The sequence below is a fragment of the Telopea speciosissima genome, chromosome 3 (assembly GCF_018873765.1).
Source record: "Telopea speciosissima isolate NSW1024214 ecotype Mountain lineage chromosome 3, Tspe_v1, whole genome shotgun sequence".
Taxonomy (NCBI): Eukaryota; Viridiplantae; Streptophyta; class Magnoliopsida; order Proteales; family Proteaceae; genus Telopea; species Telopea speciosissima.
The window spans coordinates 32,748,523-32,773,321 of record NC_057918.1 but is presented as its reverse complement, the minus strand read 5'-3'; the positions used below and the strand labels follow the sequence as shown (position 1 = coordinate 32,773,321).

The window sequence follows — 24,799 nt, the reverse complement described above, 5'->3', positions numbered from 1 at the left end:
TAGATAGCTCAATTTGTGTGAACTCTATCTTAACATCTTTGTTTCTTTTCTTCATCAAGTAATTAAAGGTTGAAAAGGTGGCCCTCCCTCCAAAATAAAAAATCAATAAAATTGGAACTAGCCATTAAGCTTGTGCTGAGCACAAACACTACTAATAAAATGTACAACTAACAGATTAATTCAAAATAATCTGATTAAATTAATCAAAATACTTACTATTCTAATAAAATAATGCTTATTTTCTATCATTAACCTTGACAACCTCTTGATTTTCTAATCATTATTGATAAGCTTACATAAGAAATTTACCAAGACCTCATGCGTGACACAAAACCAGGTTAAGTTTAGAAGTCTTCAACCTGATTAGTGCATATTTTTATGATAAAGTCAGAAGTTTAGATACCCTATATGGTCAATTCATCTAAACTTTCATTAATCTAGAAATATTCCATTTCAATATTGATAATCAAACTTTCTGGTCTCTGAGTAAAATTTCTTTAATTCTGTAATCACATCTGTCTTTTGTCTTGTCACACTACACAAGTCAGACTTATAATCTTCTTCCACACTTCGTCATTAAAGACGAAATTGCTTAGTCAATTATCAAAGAAAGCTAGCTACAAACCAAAAGGAAGATGATGCTGTAATCTCATTTCCTTCTCGGAAGGTTTTTTTTTTTACTTTTTGTTTTTTTGGGAGAGAGGGGGTGGGGGTAATCTCTGTCTCTCTCTTTCTCAAGGTTTTCTTCTTTTAATTATAGTGTAAACAATTAGAAATCTACAATCATCATTTACTTACAGTGTATCAGTGACTTTTGATTTGCACAGCTGATCTAAAGAACACAACAGAACTCCAAGCAGGGAGGGGAGGGGTGTGAGAGAAGAGACAGAGAACTCTATAAATTATAGCACTTAATCGAACAACCTTATTCTTTACTTAAAACAAACCTGCAGGCTTGAAAAAAATGGTTCCCCACCCCAAAAAAAACCTCCCCCCAATTGGATGGATAAAGCTATAAATTTGGAAGTAGCTGTGTGTGTGGGAAGGAGTTGACTTGAGAGACAAGTTGATATTTTTTCAAAGAGAGTTTTTCTACACCCTAGTGTTAGGATTAAGCTGCCACCATTAAAAATGGTCGAAAATACCCCTAACCGTTGCACGAGACCTTTTTCCGTCCATCGAAGCGCCTCGATCTAAGAAATTCTCCCTTGACTGTGGGCTGTGGCTGTGGCTGTGGCTGTGGCTGAAGAAGGAAAATTCAGTCCTGTTTTTCAAACTGCATATTGAACCAAAAAAGTGTCAAATTGCTTCAAAACACCAACCGTCATCTCTTTCGTCATAAGCAAACTATTTTGATCACAAGGGAAAAAGTTATTTTTAAAAGGAAAAAATATCTCACAACCGGGGGTATCCTTATTCATTCTTTTTGCCTTTTAAAAATAAATAGGGTAAATTACACCGTCACCCTTTGGTTTTCAAATGAAACTCAAATCACTCCCTGATTTTTGAAAATACTCAAACCACCCCCTGTATTAGATCCCAATATGACAGATTAGTCTCTACAGTTAGTTTTATGATATTAAGTGATGACATCAGCTAGTTAAATAAATTTAAATCCCTAAACTATCCTTGACATCCAAACATAGATTTTGAAGGGTAGTATTGTAAATTTAATTCTAATGTTTTAGTACAAGGGTAAAATAGTCCTTTCACACCAATAATTAACAGCAGACTAACACCGTTACTATAGAAGAGGACGGATGAGTATTTTAAAAGACCAAGCGAGTTTCGTTTGAAAACCAGAAGATGACGTGTAATATACCCAAATAAATATAAAAATCAATGTGAGAGAACGTAGAAGATACCCTGGTTTGCTCAAAAGTTATTTACATGGCTCACGCACATAACTCATATTCACAGTCCACTACTTTGAATGAATGGCTGACCTATTATTGAGCTAACATTGGATAGATAACAAATCTCTCCTTGGAATTATGTACTCGTCAAATTTAGTCACCCATCTAAACCTATGACCCAAAGAAAAATGAGATCTGGCACAGTACCTGCACTAGCCCCTGATCAGTTACTTATAGCCCTATTTATATTTACTGCCTTGAGCGTCAACTCACTCAGAGGCTGTCGATTACAGTAAGAATCTACCAAGAAGGAACTTAATACACAATTGTAGGGGTCATCAACAAGTGAGGAAGACAGATTTCTGTTTATTAACATGGCAAATTGAGCTAAATTATTTGAAACCTATTTTGATACATTTATAAAGCATGCTTTTACCCACTTCAACATTGATCTGGTTCTCAAAAAGGACAACAATAAACATACTAAGAGAAAGTAAGAGGAAGTTAGGTTAGCCATAGTGCAGATATGAGGAGTGTAGAGTAAGAGGAAATTAGGGTTGGCCACTCAACTTAGATATTTCCCCTCTCTAGCCTGGTGTCTTTGACAGTTCAAATACATAAACCCTAGCTTCCTTCAATGGCTTTTTGGTTATAGGTGGTGTAGTACAAAGTAACCTTTATTAGTGTAGTTTTCCTCCTATCAGTGGCCATGCAATTGGCTCACCTAATAAATTTCCTAAGAGGCATCAAGTGTAATACAAGTAGAAATATACCACTCTGCTAGGGTTTACAATTGTTGCGTCCTCCTTGACTACCATATTTGTAAGGGAGAGGGTTATTTGAGCAGGCTGCATATGGAGTACAACAATGAGGAGCAACAAAATGATTGCGTATAGAGGAGCAAAGAGATCATTTCATGTGAAGGAGAGAGAGGCTGCTAGTCTACGCTTAGAGAACCTTTTCCCTATTTGTAAGGCTGAAGTGGTTATGAAAACTGGTCGGGTCAATCCAATAGCTATGCCTCACCCACCCCTATTGGTGAAGGTTTGCTATGAACCCACATTATGGCAGCAACAGTACCAAAATTTCTGCAAAGAAATATAGATAAATGGAATGAGATGGATATTGCATGGATGTCTAGGTTATTATGATTGAAACATTAAAATTTATACATATATCCCAGAAGAGAATTTTCATTTTCATTTTCCTGACGATAACACACTACATTGTAAACTGGTTTACAAAGAATTCCCCCTGATCATTAGTTAGCAGGGATAGTCTACAACTGAATTTAGTAACAAAAAAGTTGCAGCTAATTCTCTTCCAAACTGCAGTTTGCTCAGCTGAAAACTTTTAGAAGCACTTTCTGTGAACGATTGATGGTCCAGTTTCATCATAGTCGGCCTTAGTGACATGCTGGTTCTGAGGGAAGACGACTTTGGCAAGAATGGCACCTCCCATCCATGCTGAATTCTTTGACAAGTTCTCTGGCATATATTCAGGAGGCTGGGGGGAAAGGAATGTAAATATCAGATAGAGAAATTAGACACATGCAAGTTAATGTCCTTATTAGCCCAAAGTAAAAGTGACACTCCTATAAATCCAGGCTCAGTTGCCTGGCCACCCTAAAGCTACAGTTGATTACTTGATTTATGGCATGAAACACTCCAGAACTAACAAAGTATCTATTTGTTCTGACATTAAAATTGCAAGTACTTCATAGACTGGGCACCGGTAAGTTTGACCATACAAATTCTTGTATTGCTGCAAAAGAAACATAGTTCATCACTTGAAAGTTATGGGTGCCAGCTACAAGCACATGTGCAGGAACACATGGCTTGGATCCCACTGTATGGGTGATAACACAGCAGAACATCCCAGCATGCTCAGATAGTCAGATATAATTAGCATTTTCCAAAAAGTTACGAGGAGGTACCTTCACCAATGAAGGGCGGATGGCCGAGGAGGACAGGTTAGCTTCTTTCTGGAACCTCTCTTCAAAACCTGGGGAAGACAACCCAATAACCTGGAGTCAGCAGCTCCTAAGAACAAGGTATTACTCCCTCCAAAACATTGAGTCAATGAGCATACTGTTTTTATGAAGATTATTACAGTTGTGATGGTACAATACTGTGAGTACAACTTCACTTGGTGCCAGATACAATTTCAGACAAATCAAGGGGCAAATGTGAAACAAAATCAGCACAGCTGCATCATTGCACCTTGTACAACACCAGAATATGGGTTTGTTCTGTCCAGGGTTATAACCTCGCTATACCTCACAAGTTGCATTGTCTATCATTTTTTAACCGCACTCAAAAGTGACAAAACTAGGAGTTCCTATGTCCTATAAGATATCTACTGCAAGAATTATAAAACCATGAACGACTCTTTAGTAAAATCAGTAACCATTTCCAGAATCAGAGGCTCGAATTGGCAACTACTGCAGCTGCACCTCCAGGACTACATGCTCCAAATGCCACAGTTCAGAACTGTAGCTCTGATGTTGGAACCGTAAGGTTCTCTTTGACAGTTTAACCCAGACAATCATCAAAAGCAACAACTACTATGACAACAATGTTGCCAGGTGGGAAGTGAATGTATGAGAAATCATCGCATCTCACAGTGCAGATGTCTCTAGAGAAGGGGGAAATATTTGACTGAAACAAAGATGTTTGTGACATTACTAAATATCTAAGATCTGTTCACAGAAAATAACAAGAGTTACAGGTGGAAATAATACACACCGATCATAGATGTGGTGCCCCCACATAGAACAGTAGTTTCCATCAGCTGGCGGTGGTTATCAGATGACACACTTGAGATACAACGAACAAGCTGCTCAACAATCCCATGCTCCTCTAAACCCAATATCAATGGTTGGAACAAAGCCTCACCAACAGTGTACCTTTCTCTTGCAATTGTTATCACCTTGGACCATATTTTCAAAAGATAAGTGTTTTTACAAGAAAATCTCATTAAGATGATTCAAACTAGAAAACAACAATTGAACATCAAGCAATTAAATACCCATCTGTAGACTATAAAGCCAGTTGACCATCAGAATGGCAACTCTTCTGACACATGGCATGGCCCATAATAGCTAATAAGTTGATTCTGCTGCCAAGAAGTGTGATGAGAGGTAGACTATCAAATCAAGATATTCTCTATAGGACCAAATCTGTTGACTGTAGATCTACCCAGAGGAATAATAGATTGGAGAATCAACAAAAAGTGGGGTGGGGTTGACATGAGGACCAGTGTACCAAACCAGAATAACATGGGGCATAGTCATGTCAGGTTAGGTAGCTTTTGAATTCGAATTCAAATGCAGATCATGATTTTAATGTTCATGGAATGGCATACCTAATTATTACAAGCGAGCCCATTAGTATTAGTCTATTAGAGAGGTGAGGGCAATTGCTCGTCAATCTCCAGGAAAAATTATCAAGGAAGAGAGAAAGATATCGTTGATAGATTGTTTCCCCCATCCTCATCAAAGAATAACATTCAACCTGTTGGTTTATTAGGCATGGTTGAAAAGTCAAATAAGCAAGCCAACATTTTATGACTCAAACTAGCAATGATTGTATGATGGACCTCACCACTTTTCAACCCAATCATTTTGCCGATGTTTCAGGAAGGAAAAAAAATGATCAGGATTGAACAAAAATCACTCCTTGGGAACAGGAAACTAGAGTAGGTTTATTTAAATTTAAGAATATCAAGGTATGCCAACAAGGTGAAGTAGTACCAGAATTGAAGCAAAGTCTTTTGATCCTTGAAGCAGAATGAGGAGTAAAAAGAAAGAAAAAGAATTCTCCTGTGTAGAGGGCAACAATCAGGTCAGATTGAGAGCTCTGGTGAATTTTCAAAGCCAAACCATCGAATTCACCCTTTGACATCTCTAAGTGACTCATAAGAGTGAGTCTCAAAATTAGAAAGTAGCTTGGAATCTCTTTGAAGGACTGAAGGAAATCCTAAAGTTGTTTTAAGCTCAACAACCGATTCACTCCCATCAAAGATTTTGAGGTTACTTTTGTAGGATATCCACCAATAAGATATAGGATCATGTGTTGGAAGGACCAAGTACAAATGAGAGATGTTAATACTATCATCATAAACAAGGCATGGGATCAAGCATGTAAAGGCAAACAGAGATGTTAACCCATCTTTTGCAAATTGAACACTTTCTCTTGTCCAAACAGAAGATGGATGTTGATAAGAAGCTCATTCCATTAAGTCTTCTGATCCCCCCCCCCCACCCACCCCCACCTAAGAAACATCAACAATTCTGACTTGGACGGGAAGACAAACAGCAACAGCTGACCTACCGTCCAATCCAACCCTAATTGAGACATCCCTATCTTATCCCTTCAAGACTTCATCTTCGTTAACATGAAAGTATCACATTCAACATGTTACATGGATCTATTCTGTATGCAGGATAAGTGAGGAAGAATAATAACAGGGGATCAAACACAATTCAACATACTCTTATCTTGTAAGGCATATTTAAACCTTTTACAAACCCATCTGTTTCAGGTTACCAGTTAGTGATTATATCAATAAGAGAAGAGACCCTCTTTCCATTGTACAACCTAATAAAAATACTAATGAATGGACCCTCGAGCCTCACCATCTCAACCCCCCCCCCCCCAATTGGCAACAAAAAAGAAAAACATAAGGAATTAAAAGCCCACATGTTTAACAGTTTTTTCTTTTGTGCGTGGAAGATGAGAAAAGAAATAAACCCATTCACTCCATTTGATGAGTCACTTGAGTCTGCCAAATGCATGTCAAATGAAATGGACTCTATCAACCCAAATTGTATGTGGTTGATATTGCAAGTAATGAAAAGTCTATATTGCAAGCTGAAGTACTCAGAGATTCAACAAGTTGCTACTCTAATCACCAAGGTTTATCCTTTTTCCTTTTTTACTGAATAATGGATTTCATTCAAAATAAGAAAAAACTATTACAGTATGTTCAATGACAAGAGATTTAAGTTTCTAATATCAGCAAACCTGTCCATCCGGAAGAGTATGTTGCTCTTTCTGACATGATTTGTTTGTGCCCTCATAAGCATCTTGATCTTCAGCACAGCATGCACATTGCTCTTTTATATTCTCAACATCAGACAAGCTGAGATTCACATGTGGATTGGATTTACGAAGTTCCTGAGCAAGTAAGTTTGTCAAATCAATACCTCCAATCTCAAATCTTTTCGAGGCAATGTGCTGAACTGCACCTTCAGAGACTGGTGCAATATCTGGTAAAAATGTTACAGAAATCATGTGCATAAACTATCAGATCATCCAATCGCAGACAAACTTCTAAGTCTATGCATATACAGATTCTTTAACAAAGGCTTCATAACAAGATTCCATATTAACTGAAGAAACAGAACAAGGCACCATATTAGAAACAAAATTATAGTTTGCCTAAGGAACTTGGGGCTGCAAATTAATACTCACACAACTCAGCTCAACAGATGTGGATAATAAATCAGCACTAACAGTAGTGCGCACATATTTACCATGTCCCAATAGTATGGTTTTACAGATCCAAAATGTGAAAAAGGAGTGGGACCCTCAAAGTATTAAAGATTAGCATGACTCCGGATTGTCCCTGGGGAATACCAACCTGGAACACATTGGATCAGCTGATCCCGGTTTGCAAAAAACAATAGAAAGCCTGTGGGTTGGCCAGTCCTCTTTGTATTACAGAACAGAGGTTCAGATCAAGTTATCCAGATTTGAGATCAGTTCCTCCATAAGACCATGGAATCCACTGATGGATTAAACCAACAGGATCACCAATGCCAAGAGATGATGTATCACATTCAAGGTTCTAAATTTCGGTTTTGAAGCCAATTTCAACCCTAGCCGAAACCTGGTATTTTCTGGGCAAAACTCGACATGTCATGTGCAGGTCAAAACTACCGAAACTGGTCAAAACTAGTCGAAACTACCAAAACTGGGCTCGTTGAAAATTGGTCAAAACTACCGAAATATGCGAAATATGGTTGAAACTGGTTGAAACTTGGTACGAGTCAGTGTCGACTCAAGCTTTCGTCTCAGTTTCCGTCAAAACCGAGATATCTCAGTTGCAACTGCAAGTTTAGACTCAGATTAAGAACTATGATCACATTTGACAAGCTGCATCTTTCCGTGATCAGAACGAGTATTGCAGACAGCGGAAAAGTAAAGATATGAGATATGCAAAATTTAATCATAAGTAATTGTTAATTTGTAATCCACCACAAAGAAAAAGACAATCAATCAGATGTATTTTGGCCCAGAAAATTTCCTTGGCAACTACCACCGAAAGGTACTCCAAACCCTTTTTTTTTTTCTTTTACGGAATAAATAATCTTTTTTTTTTTCAATAGATACTCATATGCCCTCATCTACAGTAATCCTTTTGGCAGAATGTCTTGATGCTCTCCAGTCACTACCTTATATTCATTGTACAGCTATAAAGTTCCACTATCACCTTTGTCTCAATTCAGAAATGTCAGTCTTCTATTCAACTAGAAGGGGCAAATGGACTTGCAGACAGTTTGGTATGGACACTAGACCAGGACTCATCCCCTAGTTCTTTTTGCTTCCACAAATAAGTTAGCAATTAACAAGTGAGGAATCACCAAAAAGGAATAAACACAAGCCCAAGTAGGCTCACAGACAATCCCAAATTAAAAATTCAGTCAGTCAATACCAAAAAATCTGAACAACCGTCTGCCGTCAATACCGAAATATCTGGACTCTGGAGAACCATATGCAGTGAGCTTAAAAAACATTAACAGCACAAACTACTGTCTATTGGGAATTACATACCTATCTTCCCATGTCCAATATCAACAGTGCAGCCTGAAATGCGTCCTACTGCATACAGTGACAGTACTGCTTGTTCAGAAGCATAAAAGCCCGAGACATTAAATGTTTCAAACATCATTTGCACCAATTGTTCTCTGACTGCCTGATGACAACAATTTTTTACCAATAAAGAATTTAGATATTGAAAAATAGAGAAGAACAACTTTAAAAACTTATTTAACAGCAGCCAGAATTTAAGAAATTGGTAACATGTACTGAAAAGATGACAACATTAAAAACACTTAAATAATATTTGCAACTTCTGAGTTGAATAACTTTTTCCAAGCCAAAGTCTTCAAGCATTTGGCCAGGGATTTTCAGATCTCCAGAATGGAGATAATTATCCATCCAGATGCCTGTGTCAACTTTAGTTACTTAACAAAAATGGTTTCCCCAACAATATAACTGGGAAGTCCAGCTAAGTCCAGTCTAGGCATCATTGGATTTTTGTGCACTGGTTTGTCTTGCAGTTGCCTTTAGCCCCTTGGTGAGTTGCTAGTGATGACCTTCAAATATTTGGATGCCTCTGCCCTAACTCAGGGAAATCCTCTTCCCTGTAATTTGTGATTTGCCCTTTTCTTAAATGGTTCTCTTAGTCAATGCTATAATTCAAAAGAGACGGGAAAATAGTATGCTTAGCTTACTGGAGTTACTTAACATAAATTCATGTTAGTCCCTTTTAATCAGTGTAAGACAAGCTGTTTATTTTGAAAAAGAGAAAAGCAAGAGTTTTCTACCTTAGGGGTAGAAAGTGGTTCAGTAAACAATATCTGTCCTTCATTTCCAACCTCCCATTCAAGGCCAGTGTATAGAATATGGTGCAACAAGTCTTCCATAGCGTCCCAGTCTTTAATAAATCCCCTCACAACTGGATCAATAGTGATATCCTCAACGGAACTATCGAGCATGGCTCCATCCTCAGGCATACGTTTCATCTGAGTAGGGATTATCTGAAAAATATATTTAAAGTAAGTTAAAATGCTAATTACAAAATAAATATTGGTTAGAGAAAATAAATAAATAGAATTCTCTGATTAATAAAAAATAAAAGCTCAATTGAGGCTGTGAAGAAAGGGATGTCTACAACTCCAAACCAACAACCTTTCTGGTGGAAGACAATTGATGCAGCACCAAGTAGGAGACAGAAGAAGAAGAAGAAGTCCTGACATACTTAGTTTATTTTCTGCTATTTAAATTGAACCGGTTTAAAATTGGTTGCATCCAATTGGTTCAATTGGGTCAATTTAAGTTATTTAGCTAAGTGTTTTTTAACTTAAGTTAATAGGGGTAGTTAGGACACTTTACTGCTTTAAGTTAATAGCTTTAGATTATAACCACACCCTTCCACGATTTGTGAGGGAGGAGTGATTATATTGCACTAGGATTTGGCATTAGCCTCTATTATAAAATTAGTAATCGTGGGAGGCTCCCCCACAGATTATTTGAATTAAAATTTCATGTGTTGGCTGCCATTGCTGCTGCTCCATTGCTCCCTTGTGAGTATGTGCATCCTTGTACATCAAGGTGGAAAGGGACTGGTGGAATCCGGTTGACTCCTTACGCGGTGACGGCTGGGAGGATCTTCTTCAGCTGGGAGGTGGTTTTATCCTCCTATCACATAGCTGCTGCCTCCAATGAAGATCACCTTCAACAAGTTAGTTAGTTAATTAATTTCATTCACTCCATTCTTCTTCTCCTCCTCCAATCCTAGCCTCCATTATCCCATTGATTCCTTTAAACCCTAGATCATCTAAGTTACATTAAACCTTCATCCATTATCAGAACTCAATCAGATTCAGACCACAGCCCCTTCATACCACTACCTATACTCGACCCCAAGCTGCTGCCTTATTTGTCTCAAACCCTAAAATCCCCCAACTCCATTAAACCCCAAAAACCCTAAAATTCCAGAATCAGTACTTCCAACCATCAAAAACCTCTCATATTTGCATCGAACCTTCCCCTCCCTACCTGGAAAATTCGATCCTAACACTCGCCCTAAACTCCCATTAAAAACCCTAATTTCAACCTAAGTTCTAAATCCCAAAACCCTAACCCTAGAATTTCAGAATTTTATTTTTTTGTTAAACCTATTCAAATCCTATACCATTAGCTTCCTTTAGACCTGCCCATCATTCTCATATTTCACATTCACTCATTCCTCTTACCTAACCCTAATTTTGAGTCAAATCAGCCTACTTTGCCCCAATCGGCTGATCAGTTTCAGAACCATTGTTCACCTGGCCTTTAATAGGACTGCCTCCTATTTAGAGCTACATTAACAATAATAAGACAAGTTCTAATGTTAGCATCAATAGAAAGGGTTTCCCCCTACCCCCTCCCCCTAAAATAAATATAAATAAATAACCAAAAAAAAAAGAAACAAGAAAAGAACACTGGCCCATATTTCCATCATTTCTCATGTTGGTTAGACTGATTGCCAGTGGTCAAACCATTAATTGTACTTGATCCTCATCATCAATTACCAAATTATTTTTCTTATTGACTTGTCCTAGTCCCTTTTTTTCATGAGTTGGGCGTAAAGTAGGGGATTTATAAGAGTTCGCAGCGGTTTAGGAAGGGAGTCAAGTCCATGGTGGTAATGGTAAGACGGTAAGATGGCTGGAGGGGCCTTATGGATCCAGATGGCAACTCATTGAAGCCGTTAAAAGGGCCGGAGCCAAAGGAAGTAGAACTTGACACTGTATCTGGAATCTCTTTTCTTAATTCAATCCGGGGTTCGATAACCCTGGTTCGGATCGCTTATCGGCCCATAATTCGAAATTTCAGTCGAAACCACCGAAATCTCGCGAATTTTTCCAGACTTTGTCGAAACGAAATGCAATGAGACTCGCTAGGCTTACAAGATTTTGATCGAAATTTCGGAGTTGCGGTGAATTTTCAGTGACATTTCGCATTTTGGAATGGTTCAACAGTACTTATAAAGCATTGTTTCATTCGAAATGTCAGTTTCGTTGGTTTCACCTCCAAGAGGAAGAGGCCCAAAAAAAACTCAGATTTGGTATTTTTTGCCAAATCACCTTCATTTTTCGGTGAAACAAGGTGTTGGGGACTACTACAACACATCTAAGTCGACAATTTGCTGGATCTGTGCAAGATTCCAATTTGGAGGCATACCTTTCCCAAAAATTAATTTTTTAAGAAAATAGAAAAAAATATTTAGTGGTTGGCCTTCAATTTTTTATATGTTAGACACTATAGGCCGATCTACGAATTCACGTAGTCGGATTTAATTTTCTGGTTAAAATTTTGATTTTCTTAAAACAAATTTGTGAAAAAAAAAATAGGGTTAATATACATTGGTTGGGGCTCAAATTTTAAATAGGCTTTTCCTCATTCTTAATGCAAATTTTAGCTTTTTTTAATTGAATTTTGTTTGTTCTATTGCTAAATCATGTGTAGAATAGGCATTATAGAAAGTATACAGCAAAGTATGGTGTACACTAGCAACTACGGTCCGATACCAAACCACCATTTTGGTTTTTTATTTTTTAATACATTGTTCCAATATGTTTAAAGATGCTTAATTAGGTTTCCTTGAAGTTTTGGGCCAAAATATGGCGATTTGACCACTGAAATGATCAAACGAATTGTGCAGCTGACAAGTTACAGATTTCGGTCGAAATCTAACCAAAACTCAAGATATTCCACCCAAGAGTTAAACAACTCAAATTAAAATGATTGATGGCAGTTCTGCAATTTATCTCAATTTCGCAAAGGGGAGTGGCAATCTGGTAAATTAACAGAATCTTAAAGGCCTATTTAGGAAGACAAAGAAGGAACGGACAGAGGAGGAATTACAGATTACTAATTAAAGAAGAGAGGCAATATTGGAATTAAAGTAACTAAAGGAGAGGAGTAGGTAATAGCAATGGGAAGGTATTTTTGGAAATAAGAATCATTTAGATAATGAAGATCTGATTCTAGGTTATGTTTCAGGAAAGATCTGACGTAGTTTTATAAAAATGGTGACAATTAGAATAAATGAATAATGGCACTAAAGGTTGTCTTCAACTTTAAAACAAGAGAAGAGGGAGGCGGAGAACCAGACTTTGTTTTGAGTGAAGAACTCACTCGATTGAGCCCTGGTTGACCTGAGATTTCAGGATCAGTCTTTTAACTTCTAACCCTCGTAAGAGCAACCAACAACAGATCAAAGAGGTCACCCATTAAAGTAATAAATTTGCTTCAAGGTGAATCCGGCGATAGGACCAAAACCAGCCCTGAGAATGGATTTGGTTGCAAACTATCAGGGAACCAAACTGTGGGTGTTATGTTGCCTATGGAAGAATGACTAATGCCCAAAAAAATAGGCCAAACTGATTGAGTACGAAGGAGATCGATCAAAATATAAGGACTGTAACTATCGCTCAGAGCAGAAAAACGGCAACAGTGGCGATAAAATAGAAACAAGGAAGAAAGATAATGTTATAAGGAACAAGAAGGAACAGAAGAATAAAGAGCTAAGAGAGAAACTCACCTGAGAGAAGAATCTCCAATCTGAGCCGAGAAGGAAGAGGGAGGAAAGAGGGCAACAGCATACACGCTGCCATGGAACTAAATCTCGAACTTGCAGTTTGGACCAAGATATCTCGGTTTCGCAAGAAACCAAGATATCTCGGTTTCGCAAGAAACCGAGATGAGATGTCATGCGACTTTATAAAATCCAATGTTTCGACCCAACTTGACCAGTTTCAACTTGTTTCGACATGTTTCAACCATATTTCGCATGTTTTGACCTAAACACCTATATAAGTGTCACTTATCCCCATCGAAACTTGAGGAAGCCTATCTGGAAACTAGGACAGGCACTTATTTATGCCAAATACCATTTAAGTAAATGCTTTTATATTTGTTATTTCATTTACTTAAGATATTATTCATAAATAAGCAAATACCTCCCCCCTATTAAAATCCAATAAAAATAGTTAAAAAACTCAAGATTGCTTAAATCTGATTTATATTTGAAGGAGTTATGTTCCGGCAAGAGGTGACCCGATCAAACTTAATTTGGTGTGGGCGAATGCTATTTAAAATCGCTCTGAATGAAAATATTTTTTGAGACATCAAAACAAATGAATATTTTACCGCTTTTAGCAATGCTTCACCATATTAAGATTTATTAAATTTTTAGCTTTGAGAAAAATTGCGCCTACCGCCGTAAATCCAGTTTTTGTTCTAGAACTGAGGGGTTGATTTTTATCCTTTTGGAATTTTATTTTTTACCTATATTTATTGGATTCAAATATGGGGGTATTTGATTATTTATGAATAATATCTTAAGTAAATGAAATAACAAATATTATTTCATTTACTTAAATGGTAATTGGCATAAATAAGTGCATGTCCTGGTTTCCAGCCAATGGCCAAGAACAATATACACTATCAAACTTGGGTCAAAACCACAAGTACCATTTTGAGTGTTTTTTTTTTCTAATGAAAATAGTTCGTGCATTGTGTTTAAAATGTCAAAAATAGGCCGTGTGGCAAAAATCAGATCAGAAAAACCATTTCTAGGCCTCGAAACCACTTATCGAGTTGGCTGGGAAAAAAAATCCCTGGTTTCGACCATATCTTGGTTTCTGGCTGGTTGAAACCGAGTTCTTGAACCTTGCACACTGCACAATTCACCAATGTGAACAACTCAACTCAAACTCATTCAATATTCCATTCTCTATCAATTTCATTTGGTTACATCCAACATATAAAGCAAGAACAATACTCCTAACTCTATCCTAAAATAGAAATTGTGGTAAACTAGGTTACTACCTCAAACAAAGAAACCAATTCACTATGTAATTCTAATTCCCATAAAAATAAAGACTATAAGATAAATTCAAATTAAAAAATAAATCATAAATATCCTGCTGGACCCAAAACCCAATTTAGACCCGGCTTATCCCAGTCTAAGCTTACAAACGGGTTCAGGCCGATCCACAAAAGTACTACTGCATCACTTCTCTTACCCTTTGAGGGTGTTTTCTTGGCAGCATCGTGGTTGGAAGGGCCTTACTAGGATTATGGTTGTGTGGATGTTTATGGGGGTTGGGATTGCTGTTGTTTTCTGCTGCCATTGGGTGCTTGATGAGTTGGTCTTCTTTCTGGGCGGTGGTTAATTTGTTTTGTCCTTCCTTCACTTTCTGGCAGGTCTTACTAGGATTATGGTTGTGTGGGTGTTTATGGGGGTTGGGATTGCTGTTGTTTTCTGCTGCCATTGGGTGCTTGATGGGTTGGTCTTCTTTCTGGGCGGTGGTTAATTTGTTTTGTCCTTCCTCCACTTTCTTCTTCTTCTTGGAATCCTGGGTTGTTACTTGTTAGTGTAGGTATAATGTCCTCACTCCTTTTTAATGAATATTTTTTGGTGCTGACTTTGAAAAAAAAAGAGGTTGAGATTTTGGCATGGCATGAGTGGAAAGGGTCCTGTAAAACAGCTGTTTCTGGACCAACAATCCATAGCCTGAACTAAAGACGCTTTGTTGGAAGAGCAAATGGAATGAGCTCAACACGGGATTTTTCTCACTTCAAAATAAACTTGAGTGATTGGGAAGTAGAGAGTGTTGCAGTTGAAAAATATGTTGGAATCTGCAAAGATTAGCAAGGTGGGGATGTGAGAGTTTCGAGTGACAGTTCTGCATGCAAATTTTCTGTTAAATCTTCTTTCAAGCCTCATAGAGGGGGTTGCTTATCCTCATTAAATTATTTGGAACAGAAGTATCCCTCTTAATCTGATTCTTTATGTGGACTTCTTCCTTGGAGAGTATTTTGAGAATTGATATTAGTTATCAAGGCGATGCCTAAGCGTCCAGGTACCTTGACAACTACGGTCACCTTGGTTGCCTAGGCAGGCGGGCACCTTGCGTCTAGGGCCTCTCCAACGCCTTGGGTCGCCTAGACCCTTGACAACTAAAAAGGGCATACCCAGTGCACAAGGCTCCCGCCACTGCAGGGTCTGGGGAGGGTCATAATGTACACAGCCTTAACCCCGCTTCGCAGAGAGGCTGTTTCCCGACTCGAACCCTCGACCTCGTTGTCACCACTAGACGCCATGACAACTATGATTGATAATTTGAAGAGGAGATTGAGTAACGAATGTTGCTTGTGTAATGATGTTTAAGAGGAATCAATATTCGTTCTTTGGTTGTAAATTTTCTTGAGGTGTGGAGAGAATTTCTTTCAGTGGCAGGCCTGGTTGGAAATTTTCGAACAGTTTGTTGCTCGTTGTGGGGTAATGAGGAGGAGGTCCTGTGGACGGAAGGGCTGCAATTGTGTGGGAGTTGTCTACCTTAGCTATTTAAAGAAGAATTTCAAAAGAAAGAAATGCAAAAAGATTCAAAGACAAGGAGGAAGAGGTGGAAAAGGTGGCAAGAGAAATGGAGAAACAGATCTCTGGGTAGCCATCAATGGTAAGCTTTTTGGGTACACACAGAATATGGGACTCGTGGGATGAAGTTTTACATGAATGAGGGATTGGTGTTCTTTTGCAAATAAAAAGATGAGGTTTTGATTTTGATGTAGAGGATCCAGGTTAGACTGATTTTGTGTAAAGCATCCAAGTGTACATGTTGCTTATTTCTGCAAAAAATCAATACAATCATCAACTATTGTTGTTAGGATTTAAAACCATGTTTTTAGATGGATAAGAGTTTTTTTTTCTTTCTGGAAGTTTACATAAATTAATTTGTTTACTCTGTTTTGTAATATTTATAATAAGTTAATAACTACTTATATGTAATACTTTGGGTCTGTCATTTTAGAGAAGCAATGCATGTCAACTTATCCAAGTTTATGAAAATGTGTCATGCTACTTTGCTCTTTAACAGCGCAACTTATCATGAACCTAAGGAATTTCTAGGCTTCAAATCTAAGAGTCTTACAACAGGTTATGAATATGGTTACAGTCTTCTGTTTTCAAGATGAATCTATACTATTTCTACAAATATGTAAAATAGTGTATGCCGGTGCTACTTTCTTGATTCTCTCACAGTAACTTGAGTCAAAAATCAGTAGCCATTTGCATGCTTCCAAACTAAGAATATATAAATTTCCACCAAATTTCATTGAAGTTTTTTAACATTGAATACCTAATTAAGTTTTCATAGGAAGATGCACTCCAATTTACAACATAAAATGTTATAAAATGTAGCAATTTCTAAGAATGAAAATTGAAATTTCTTGTCAACAAATCCCTCAATAAACCATTAAACCTCTTTGACCATGATTATTAAAATTTTGTGGGCGGGTGGTGCCCAGGCAAGTGAAATGTTTTAATATTCAGAGACTCTTATCAACTGATCTCTACTGTTGATAAAAGCAGCTTTAAAGATTGGGGTATCAGGCTAGAAACTGGTAATAAGCAAGGAGTGGTTAATGGTTCATGCAGTCTCAAAGCATGTTTAGCAAGTAGGAAGGAGAAACAAAATGACGCAGCCAAACAAGTGCCTAGGGCATAAGAGGCCTAGGTTTAAAAGGGCATGGGTTTGGGCCTCATATAAAGAGGCTTAGGTTTAGCTTGGACCTATTTTACATTCGGTGTTATAGAAGTATTGGGCCTTAGCAATGGGCCTCAACCTCAAGATCAAGCCCAAATCTGGGAGATTATGAGTCTACACGAGATCAGTTAGTAGAGATGTAGTTTAATTGAAATGTCTTATAATGAGTCCTATTTCAATTAGGAAGTTCAGAATTAACAGTAAAGTAGCATTAGCTATAATGTTTGAGCCAACCTGATGCAATCCTAGATTCCGAAATCCTTAAATTTGGATCACTATGGGCCGGACAAATATCTCAAATTGGATGAGAGTTTCATAAAAATTCAGAACAGTTTAGTACCCTTTTGGGTAAAGTAAATAGAAACTGGGACTCGATGGTAATAAAATCTAGAAGAGAGGGTCTTTTTTGAAACTCAAGAGTAGAAAGAAAAAGAACCAGAAACAACTTAAGAACGGAAGGGCTTATGTGTAATCTCTAAAACCAGGCCCTTAAATTTAATTCAGGGATACTGTTTCCTTCTTCAACCTTATGTTAAAACAACCCAGCAGAGAACTAAAGTAACAATAAAGCCGGACGGCTCAAAACAGTCCGGATTGGGCTGAAACTATAGGGATGGAATTGCCCTGCCCTGGTGAATAGTTCTCTTCCAGAAAATATTAAAATAATAGGCTTAAGATGCTGTGATGGAAAAGTTACCGAAACTCAGGAAAACAAAGCAGGTTATGAAAACAGACTATAAACTGGTAAAGAAACTGATAAGTAAGAACAGAATTTAATAGAGAATGACACCAATAGTTTAAATACCAAATTTCAGGGCGAACTAACGATGATAAAGAAGATATGAACGAAAAATAGAATTCTAAAACTAGTTCTGAAAACAGGGTACTGCCTAGACTCAGAAGGAGAAGAAGAAACAACATAAAAGAAGAACAGGAAGAAAGAAAGAAAATATAAGGGGGGAAGCAAGTTGGATAGCACCTGAGGTGAGGAGACTTCAGGGACAGCAGAGGGAGAAAGAGAACCAGCAGTTGAACCAACCTTCGACTCTCACAGCAACCAGCATAAACTCGGAAAGAATTCATTCCAGTCCTTCTTAGTCATAGGTTACATACAAAGTATAGAAAAACTGAAAGAGGAAAGACTCCTAATCTTCTAATCTCCTAACCATATCCTGAAACTAGACACAAAATTAACTCCAACTCTACCAATGTATCTAACTTCAACATAATAAAAATTAAATTAAATTAAATTATATATCCCTAATTAACCCTATGTATGACTACATCACCCCCCCCCTTCACAGATCATAGTTGCCACGACATCTAGGTGGCCCAAGGCATTGGAGGGGCCTAGACACTAGGACCAAGGTGATCAAGGCACCTGGACCCCTTGACAACTATGTCACAGATCATTTTGTTAGTGCCGTATGCTAGGAGTACGACACCACATTTTGGTCCTTATTTTCCCGGATCTTTTATAGACATATCTGCTGGCTCTGAAATCAGATTACTTCCACCGCTACATAGTATTCATCTCTAGTTGATGATTAATAAAGCAACCTTACCTCTTTGGATCTCCCAGATATTTCATAAAATAGTATTTCTGAACTTCTGAGATTAAAATCTCTTGATTCTGAGTTTAAGATTTGATTATTTTTGTATAAATAGTTCTCTGCTCATACCCTACCCTGTTTCACTGGAATTTTATAAGTCCTCATCGCACCCTGAAATCAGCAAAGAAACCATGGTTTCTGGTACCTATTGATTGGTCTGAACCTCTAGAGAACTCAATTAGAGTTTCTAGGGTCTTGATCCTCAATTCTGGAGAGATCAATTCCTGTTTAAACCCTGTTCTGTCCCTCTTTGAAGAATATCAACATTCAGAGTGATCAATTCCCCAATGGTTTGTTTCTTACATAATTTCTACATCTGTTTCCATAGTTTCCCTTGTTTGAATCAGCAACTTCTATCACCCTTTCTCTAAATTAGGATTAGGGTTTGCCCATTTACATTAACAAAGAGTCAAATCACAAGCTGTTAGGTAACAGCAGTCGAACAAGACCAAATATTCAGCTCTAAACAAAGAAGTGATCAGGGTAAAATCTATCATAACGAATACCAGCAATCAAGCTGTTAGAAAGGGAAACAGTAATGAAACAAGCATTGTATAATAATTTAACCTAGATTGGAAACTGAAGGGTATTTCCAGCTGACATACTAGCAGGGAGGGGGCATAAAGTGGTAACTATAGGCCAAATGATAGAGTCATAGAGCTATCCAGATATCAAGAAAGGAGGAGGGAGAATCCTAGCATTAAGAATTACAATAGCAAACAAAAACAGCAAACCAGTAAACCAAAAGCACAGGCCAATCCCGCCAAAGACAAGAAAGACCAAGCAGTTACACCGATCAGGTAGAAAGCAAACAGTACACTATGAAAACTGCCGTTAGGTGGCAGACTGTCAAAGGAAATCATGGTACAACCCGAATGATAGGCAACCAATGTGAGAAGGAAAAAGATTGTTTGGTTCAAAGGTCACTTGTTTGAACAGTAACTGTGTGAACAGTGGGTATTTTGGTCCCCTAACCAAATCCCTTGTTAGTGCTTTATATATATAAGGGAAGAGGGGCCTGCAATAGACATTACAACACTATCGCAGGCTGCCTCTCTCCACACTTTTGGCAGCATCTTCTCTTCTCTTCCCTTCTTCCTTCTTTTCTCTTGGTTTGATTACTTAGATTCTGTTTTCTAACACCATGTTTATCTTTCTTCAAGCACCAGTCAAAACCATATTCACCAATCACCAATTGAATTCTGATAAGACGTTGAAACAATATAGTAGAACCAATCATAAAATGGAAAACATCAAAGTCCTTACCAAAAGCTAATTGCTGATAACTCATGTTGGAGCTCTTCAGATACCAATCAAAGAATGGTTTACATACTTGATGACATAATTACTCTCAACAGGAGAAATAGATAAAACTGAACTAAAAACTTACCAATTAAAGACACCAACAGTCTCTTGTACACTTGTTACAAATTGGAAATACAACTTTGGAAAGAATTGAAGTCTTTAATTATTTTCTTTAAATACCAGTGTAATCAACCAGAACTCAGATTGGAATGAATGAAATGGAGTTTTGCTTGATGTTACCTGGGCAGTGCATCTGCAAGGTCATGTAGCAATGTAGGCACCATACAACTGTCATCTTTGCCCACAATCTCTTACCATTGTACACTTTTTCACACAAAACTTATACATGCTAACAAAATCATTTTTAAATGTTTACCTTTACCATATTTATGGAAACAGTCAAGCATGTTCAACTTGCTCTAGTTCCAAGGAGGTAGCACTCAGTTCACATTACTGCAAAATGGATGGACTTAACTTGAAGAAACAACAAATTTTGTCCGTACTAAAACCATGTTCATGAGGTAGCTATTTCTTTTTTGCCAACAAATGTCGTTTGTACCACCCGTTTTCCACTAACTCAAACCAGATATTAATGTCAAAGAAAAAACGCAAAGTTTTTATTCATTTTTTATTCTTCCATGGACTTTTCTAGGGTTTCCTCGAACACAAGCAGTCATAATCATACTTTAATTTTCAGAATTCTCAGAGAAAATTCATTGAAGAACAGAGGAACTGAATTACCATTGTGGGAGCTTGGTCAGGAACGGCGAACCCTGCCTTGAGGAGCTTTGTTCCAGCATCGATGACAACCGCTTCCATTGCTTCGTCTGCAAGATCCTAAAATTCAAGCTCCTCGTATCTCGCAGCTTTAGAGATTGTTAACTGTGGCCCTGGGCCGGGTTCAAAACGAGCTTGAATAACTGAGTTCAGACTTGGTTTGTTGGGATCATCAGAATAAGACTCGGTTCACTTTTCCACTGGCTCCATCTGGTTGCAAGAGGAATAAAAGGAAAGGGAAGAGACATTAAATCAATAATAAATCAGTCAGTAGAACTCATTCCATGCCGATTCGGGTCCACCCTGTTTTATTTATTTGCATTTACATCACTAGTCAGAGCATACTAGACTCAATGGTCTATGTTGACTTGAGTTTCAGATTTTAAAGAAGCACGGATTCTTCAAAATAAACAGCGAGATATAGAATCTCTTACCTGACATTAACTCGGAGACAACAGGAGCATATGAAGTTTGTTTTTTGATACACAAATGCCTGCTGGTCAGAAGGCACTTGCAGAGCTATGGGCCACTGTAATAGCCGTCGGAGACGGAGAAGAAGAAGGGCGTTGCCGGCAGACAGAGATTGAGAGTTGGGGGAGTAGGGACTTAGGTTAGACAAGAGGACAAAGGGGCGAAGGAATCGCGATTCTGGGGTTCAGTCCCTTTGTTTGGGAGAGGCATAGGTGGCTGCATACGGTAAGCTAGCGGGCGCACCAATGGGTTTGCAGAACGGGGCATCATAGATTCATAGAGGAGGGGCTCAGGGATCATTTGGAAGGGGAATGGGAGAGATAGACATACACATTGCAGACTGTAGTTGCGATATGCGGATGAAATGGCGTGGCCCCTCTTTTGTAAATAAAGCTGGGTTTGGTATGCTAGGTTGATTTTACATTCTCGGATGATAAAAAATAGTTGTTTACCGCCAGAGAATGCGAAATCGACCTAAAAAATTAAATTGTGTACTAATCACAGCCAAGTCATATTTTTTAAAAAGTATTTTTTTATTAACATTTGACACTCTTCAAAGTGTCAAATAATTTGTAACTTTGTTTTTTAATCTTTTTAATATGACAAGTTTTTGTCAATGAAGGTAATAGTATCAAATAATTTATAAATTTACTTTTTCACCTTAAAGGCGACACTAATTCAATGTGGAACAAGCTAACAGCTTGAATTACAATGGTTATTAAAAAGGTACTTGGGGAATCAGAAGGTAAATGTCATTGCCCTAGGGAGTCTTGGTAGTGGATGATGAGATCCAAGTAGCCATTAAAATTAAAAAAGTTAATTTTCAAACATGACAAAGTGTTGGAATCGGCAACCTGATAGCACAACGGATTCGGATCGGGTGTAGAATATTTGCATTCAAATTTGAGATCAACCTATAACAAATTGAAATGGGAAGCATATGTTCCCTTAGAACCATAATTGAAGTTCATTGTTTAGATAATAGTTCTTCCACATTTGAGCAACGATAAGAATTGAAGATGATCAAATTGAATTTCCAATTCGAAGCAAAACGTTGAGGATCAACTATCACCAAAAATAAGAGTTTAAAAAACCCAAACCCTAATTTCACCACAACACAAAGAGAGAGCGAGAGAGATCGGTCAGCTTGGTGCTCCCCCTCTTATATCTTTATATACTCATGCCCATTAAGGTTGAAGAGAATCTCAACTCACAGCTTCCTGAACTGATTGGGAGATTTTTTGGTGAAGTTTTGACTTTGCAATCTATATTGTTTCTAAAGTGGGAATAGTTAGAATATAAAAGGGATTTGACATCTCTTTAATTATGGTTGAAGATTTTGCCAAATAAAATTATCATAATTAAAAAGATAATAAATTTATTTTAATTTTTCAATAATTGGCATGCATAATTAAACTTTTTCATTTGCATATCCACTAAACAATATCTCATGATGAACTATAGGATATGTAATTAAATACTGTCAAACCCTAATTTATTGTACATGTCCTTATCAAAGCTTATGTGATCATTATCGGACACAAAAAACATGATCAAACATCGTTAAAATAATATAACTCATAATAAAAAATAATTTTGTGAACAGTTTACAAAAATACCATTGGATCCAGATTCCAATCCGATTGATCACAAACTTTCTCTCTTCTTGATATTCCCCACTTAAGGCCAAGGGTAGTGGATTTCATTTTGAGCATCTCTTTCATTCACGATGTGCAATCACGAATCCAACACATCGATATGTAGTTCATGAGACATCAACCATTGGTGTACCAATACCCATAATGTAACACCGCCATAACAATAAGGATCTTTCAAGTCAAATGATCAATTGGTGATAGGTATGTATCTTGTCCTTATACCACAGGCAGTGGTACATGTGAGATTTGTACCATATTATATTCTAGATACATACATTTTTTTTTTGATAAACTTCTAGACACATACATAATGTGCAATTATATTTATGTCTTGAATTCATCATTTATAGTATCATTCAATGTAATGACCATATAAATAGGGATTTCATTTCATTTGAAATTAAAGCCAAGATCTCGGCTGTTCTCTTTTCTTATATTGACTCCCCAAGGAACAGACATTTTGTTGTCTCCTGGGTTCTCCCCCTCTCCTCTCTCCAGGCTTTCGGTTCATTTGTTTGAGGTCCGACCTTTGTGTATTTGTATTTTTCTTTTATTTTATTTTTTCCCTCTTTGAGGGCTGTTGTAGTCCTTTTTCTCTTTTGTAATGAATTTATTTATTCACCCAAAGAAAAATAGGATTTTCGGTCCTATCCCTAATCGATATTTTTTTTGGTAAAAACTCAAGGAACAAACTTATAAACCCATAAATAAAATTCATGTAAAAAAAAAAATAAAAAAAACTATTATTTAATTTGAATTCGGGTTTGACGGAGATACTCCAGCACAAAGGACTAAGGAGGTAGAAGATCTAAAAAGGAATGAATTGTCCAAAAATGAAGTTACATATTGTGGGGGAATACAAAGGTAATAAAATATGATGATCTTTATAACAATCTGAATACAAAGGAAGGGGAAAAAGTTATCTATATGATAGCTAAAACAAGAGAAATGATGAGTAGAGATGTCGACCATGTTAGATGTGTTAAAAGTGAAGATAATGAAGTATTAATAAGGATGAAGACATTATTAAGCGATAGAATGAATATTTCTGCAATCTCCTAAATGAAGACTTACCGAATAATAATGCCCTAGAAGGTTGTATTATTCATTGTGGCACTACTTGTAGATTAACAACAACAACAACAAACACAATCTTATCCTAACTTAAGGGGGTCGGCTACATGGATCCAAACAAAACAAAGAAAGGAAAAGTGAGGTCTAAACAAAGAAGAGGAGGGGAATGAAGACATGGGGGATGGATGAAAAAATTAAATATCGAAAATAAAAATAAATAGAAAGAAAAATGGAAGATGTAAGTAAGAGGAACGAGTCACAGCCCTGTACGTCGGGAGAATCTCAACTAAATGGGGTCTGCTATATGAATCCTTGCCCTCCAATAGGCTCTATCCGAGGTTATACTTGGCACAAGACCTAGGCTATGCAAGTCCTCAATCACAATTTCCCCTATGATCCTTTTAGGCCTTCCCCTAAATCTTTTAACCCATTCAATCAAGATCATTTCACCCTTTCTTACTGGGGCGTCCCTAGGCCTCCTTTGAACATGACCATATCACCTCGAACTCTCTCAGAGTTTGTCATTGATCGGGGCCACTCCTAGGTCAGCTCTAATCCGATCATTTCTTATTTTATCTTTCCTAGTTTTTCCACACATCCATCTTAACAACCTCATTTCATAGCTTTTCAACATGACACTTCTTAACTACCCAACAT

General features: G+C 37.4%; 1 protein-coding gene across 1 annotated transcript; it reads right to left on the bottom strand.

Annotated features, from left to right (window-relative positions):
* Positions 1-3,034: 3,034 nt before the first annotated feature.
* On the bottom strand, positions 3,035-21,155 carry LOC122656698 (actin-related protein 7). The gene is made up of 7 exons (XM_043851314.1): positions 20,904-21,155; positions 9,472-9,684; positions 8,696-8,837; positions 6,884-7,128; positions 4,604-4,787; positions 3,793-3,860; positions 3,035-3,362 (listed from the first exon to the last, which is right to left on the bottom strand). The coding sequence occupies exons 1-7, from the start codon at positions 20,979-20,981 to the stop codon at positions 3,210-3,212; spliced, it is 1,083 nt and encodes a 360-aa protein (XP_043707249.1). The 5' UTR covers positions 20,982-21,155; the 3' UTR covers positions 3,035-3,209.
* Between the last annotated feature and the right edge of the window lie 3,644 nt (positions 21,156-24,799).

Coding starts and splice junctions, on each gene's coding strand:
- LOC122656698 (XM_043851314.1), bottom strand. CDS start 20,981: ATGGAAGCGGTTGTCATCGATGCTGGAACAAAGCTCCTCAAGGCAGGG. Junction 8,838..9,471: donor AACCACTTTCTACCCCTAAG/GTAGAAAACTCT, acceptor TGTTGTCATCAG/GCAGTCAGAGAACAATTGGT. Junction 3,861..4,603: donor GGGCACCACATCTATGATCG/GTGTGTATTATT, acceptor TGTCTTCCCCAG/GTTTTGAAGAGAGGTTCCAG.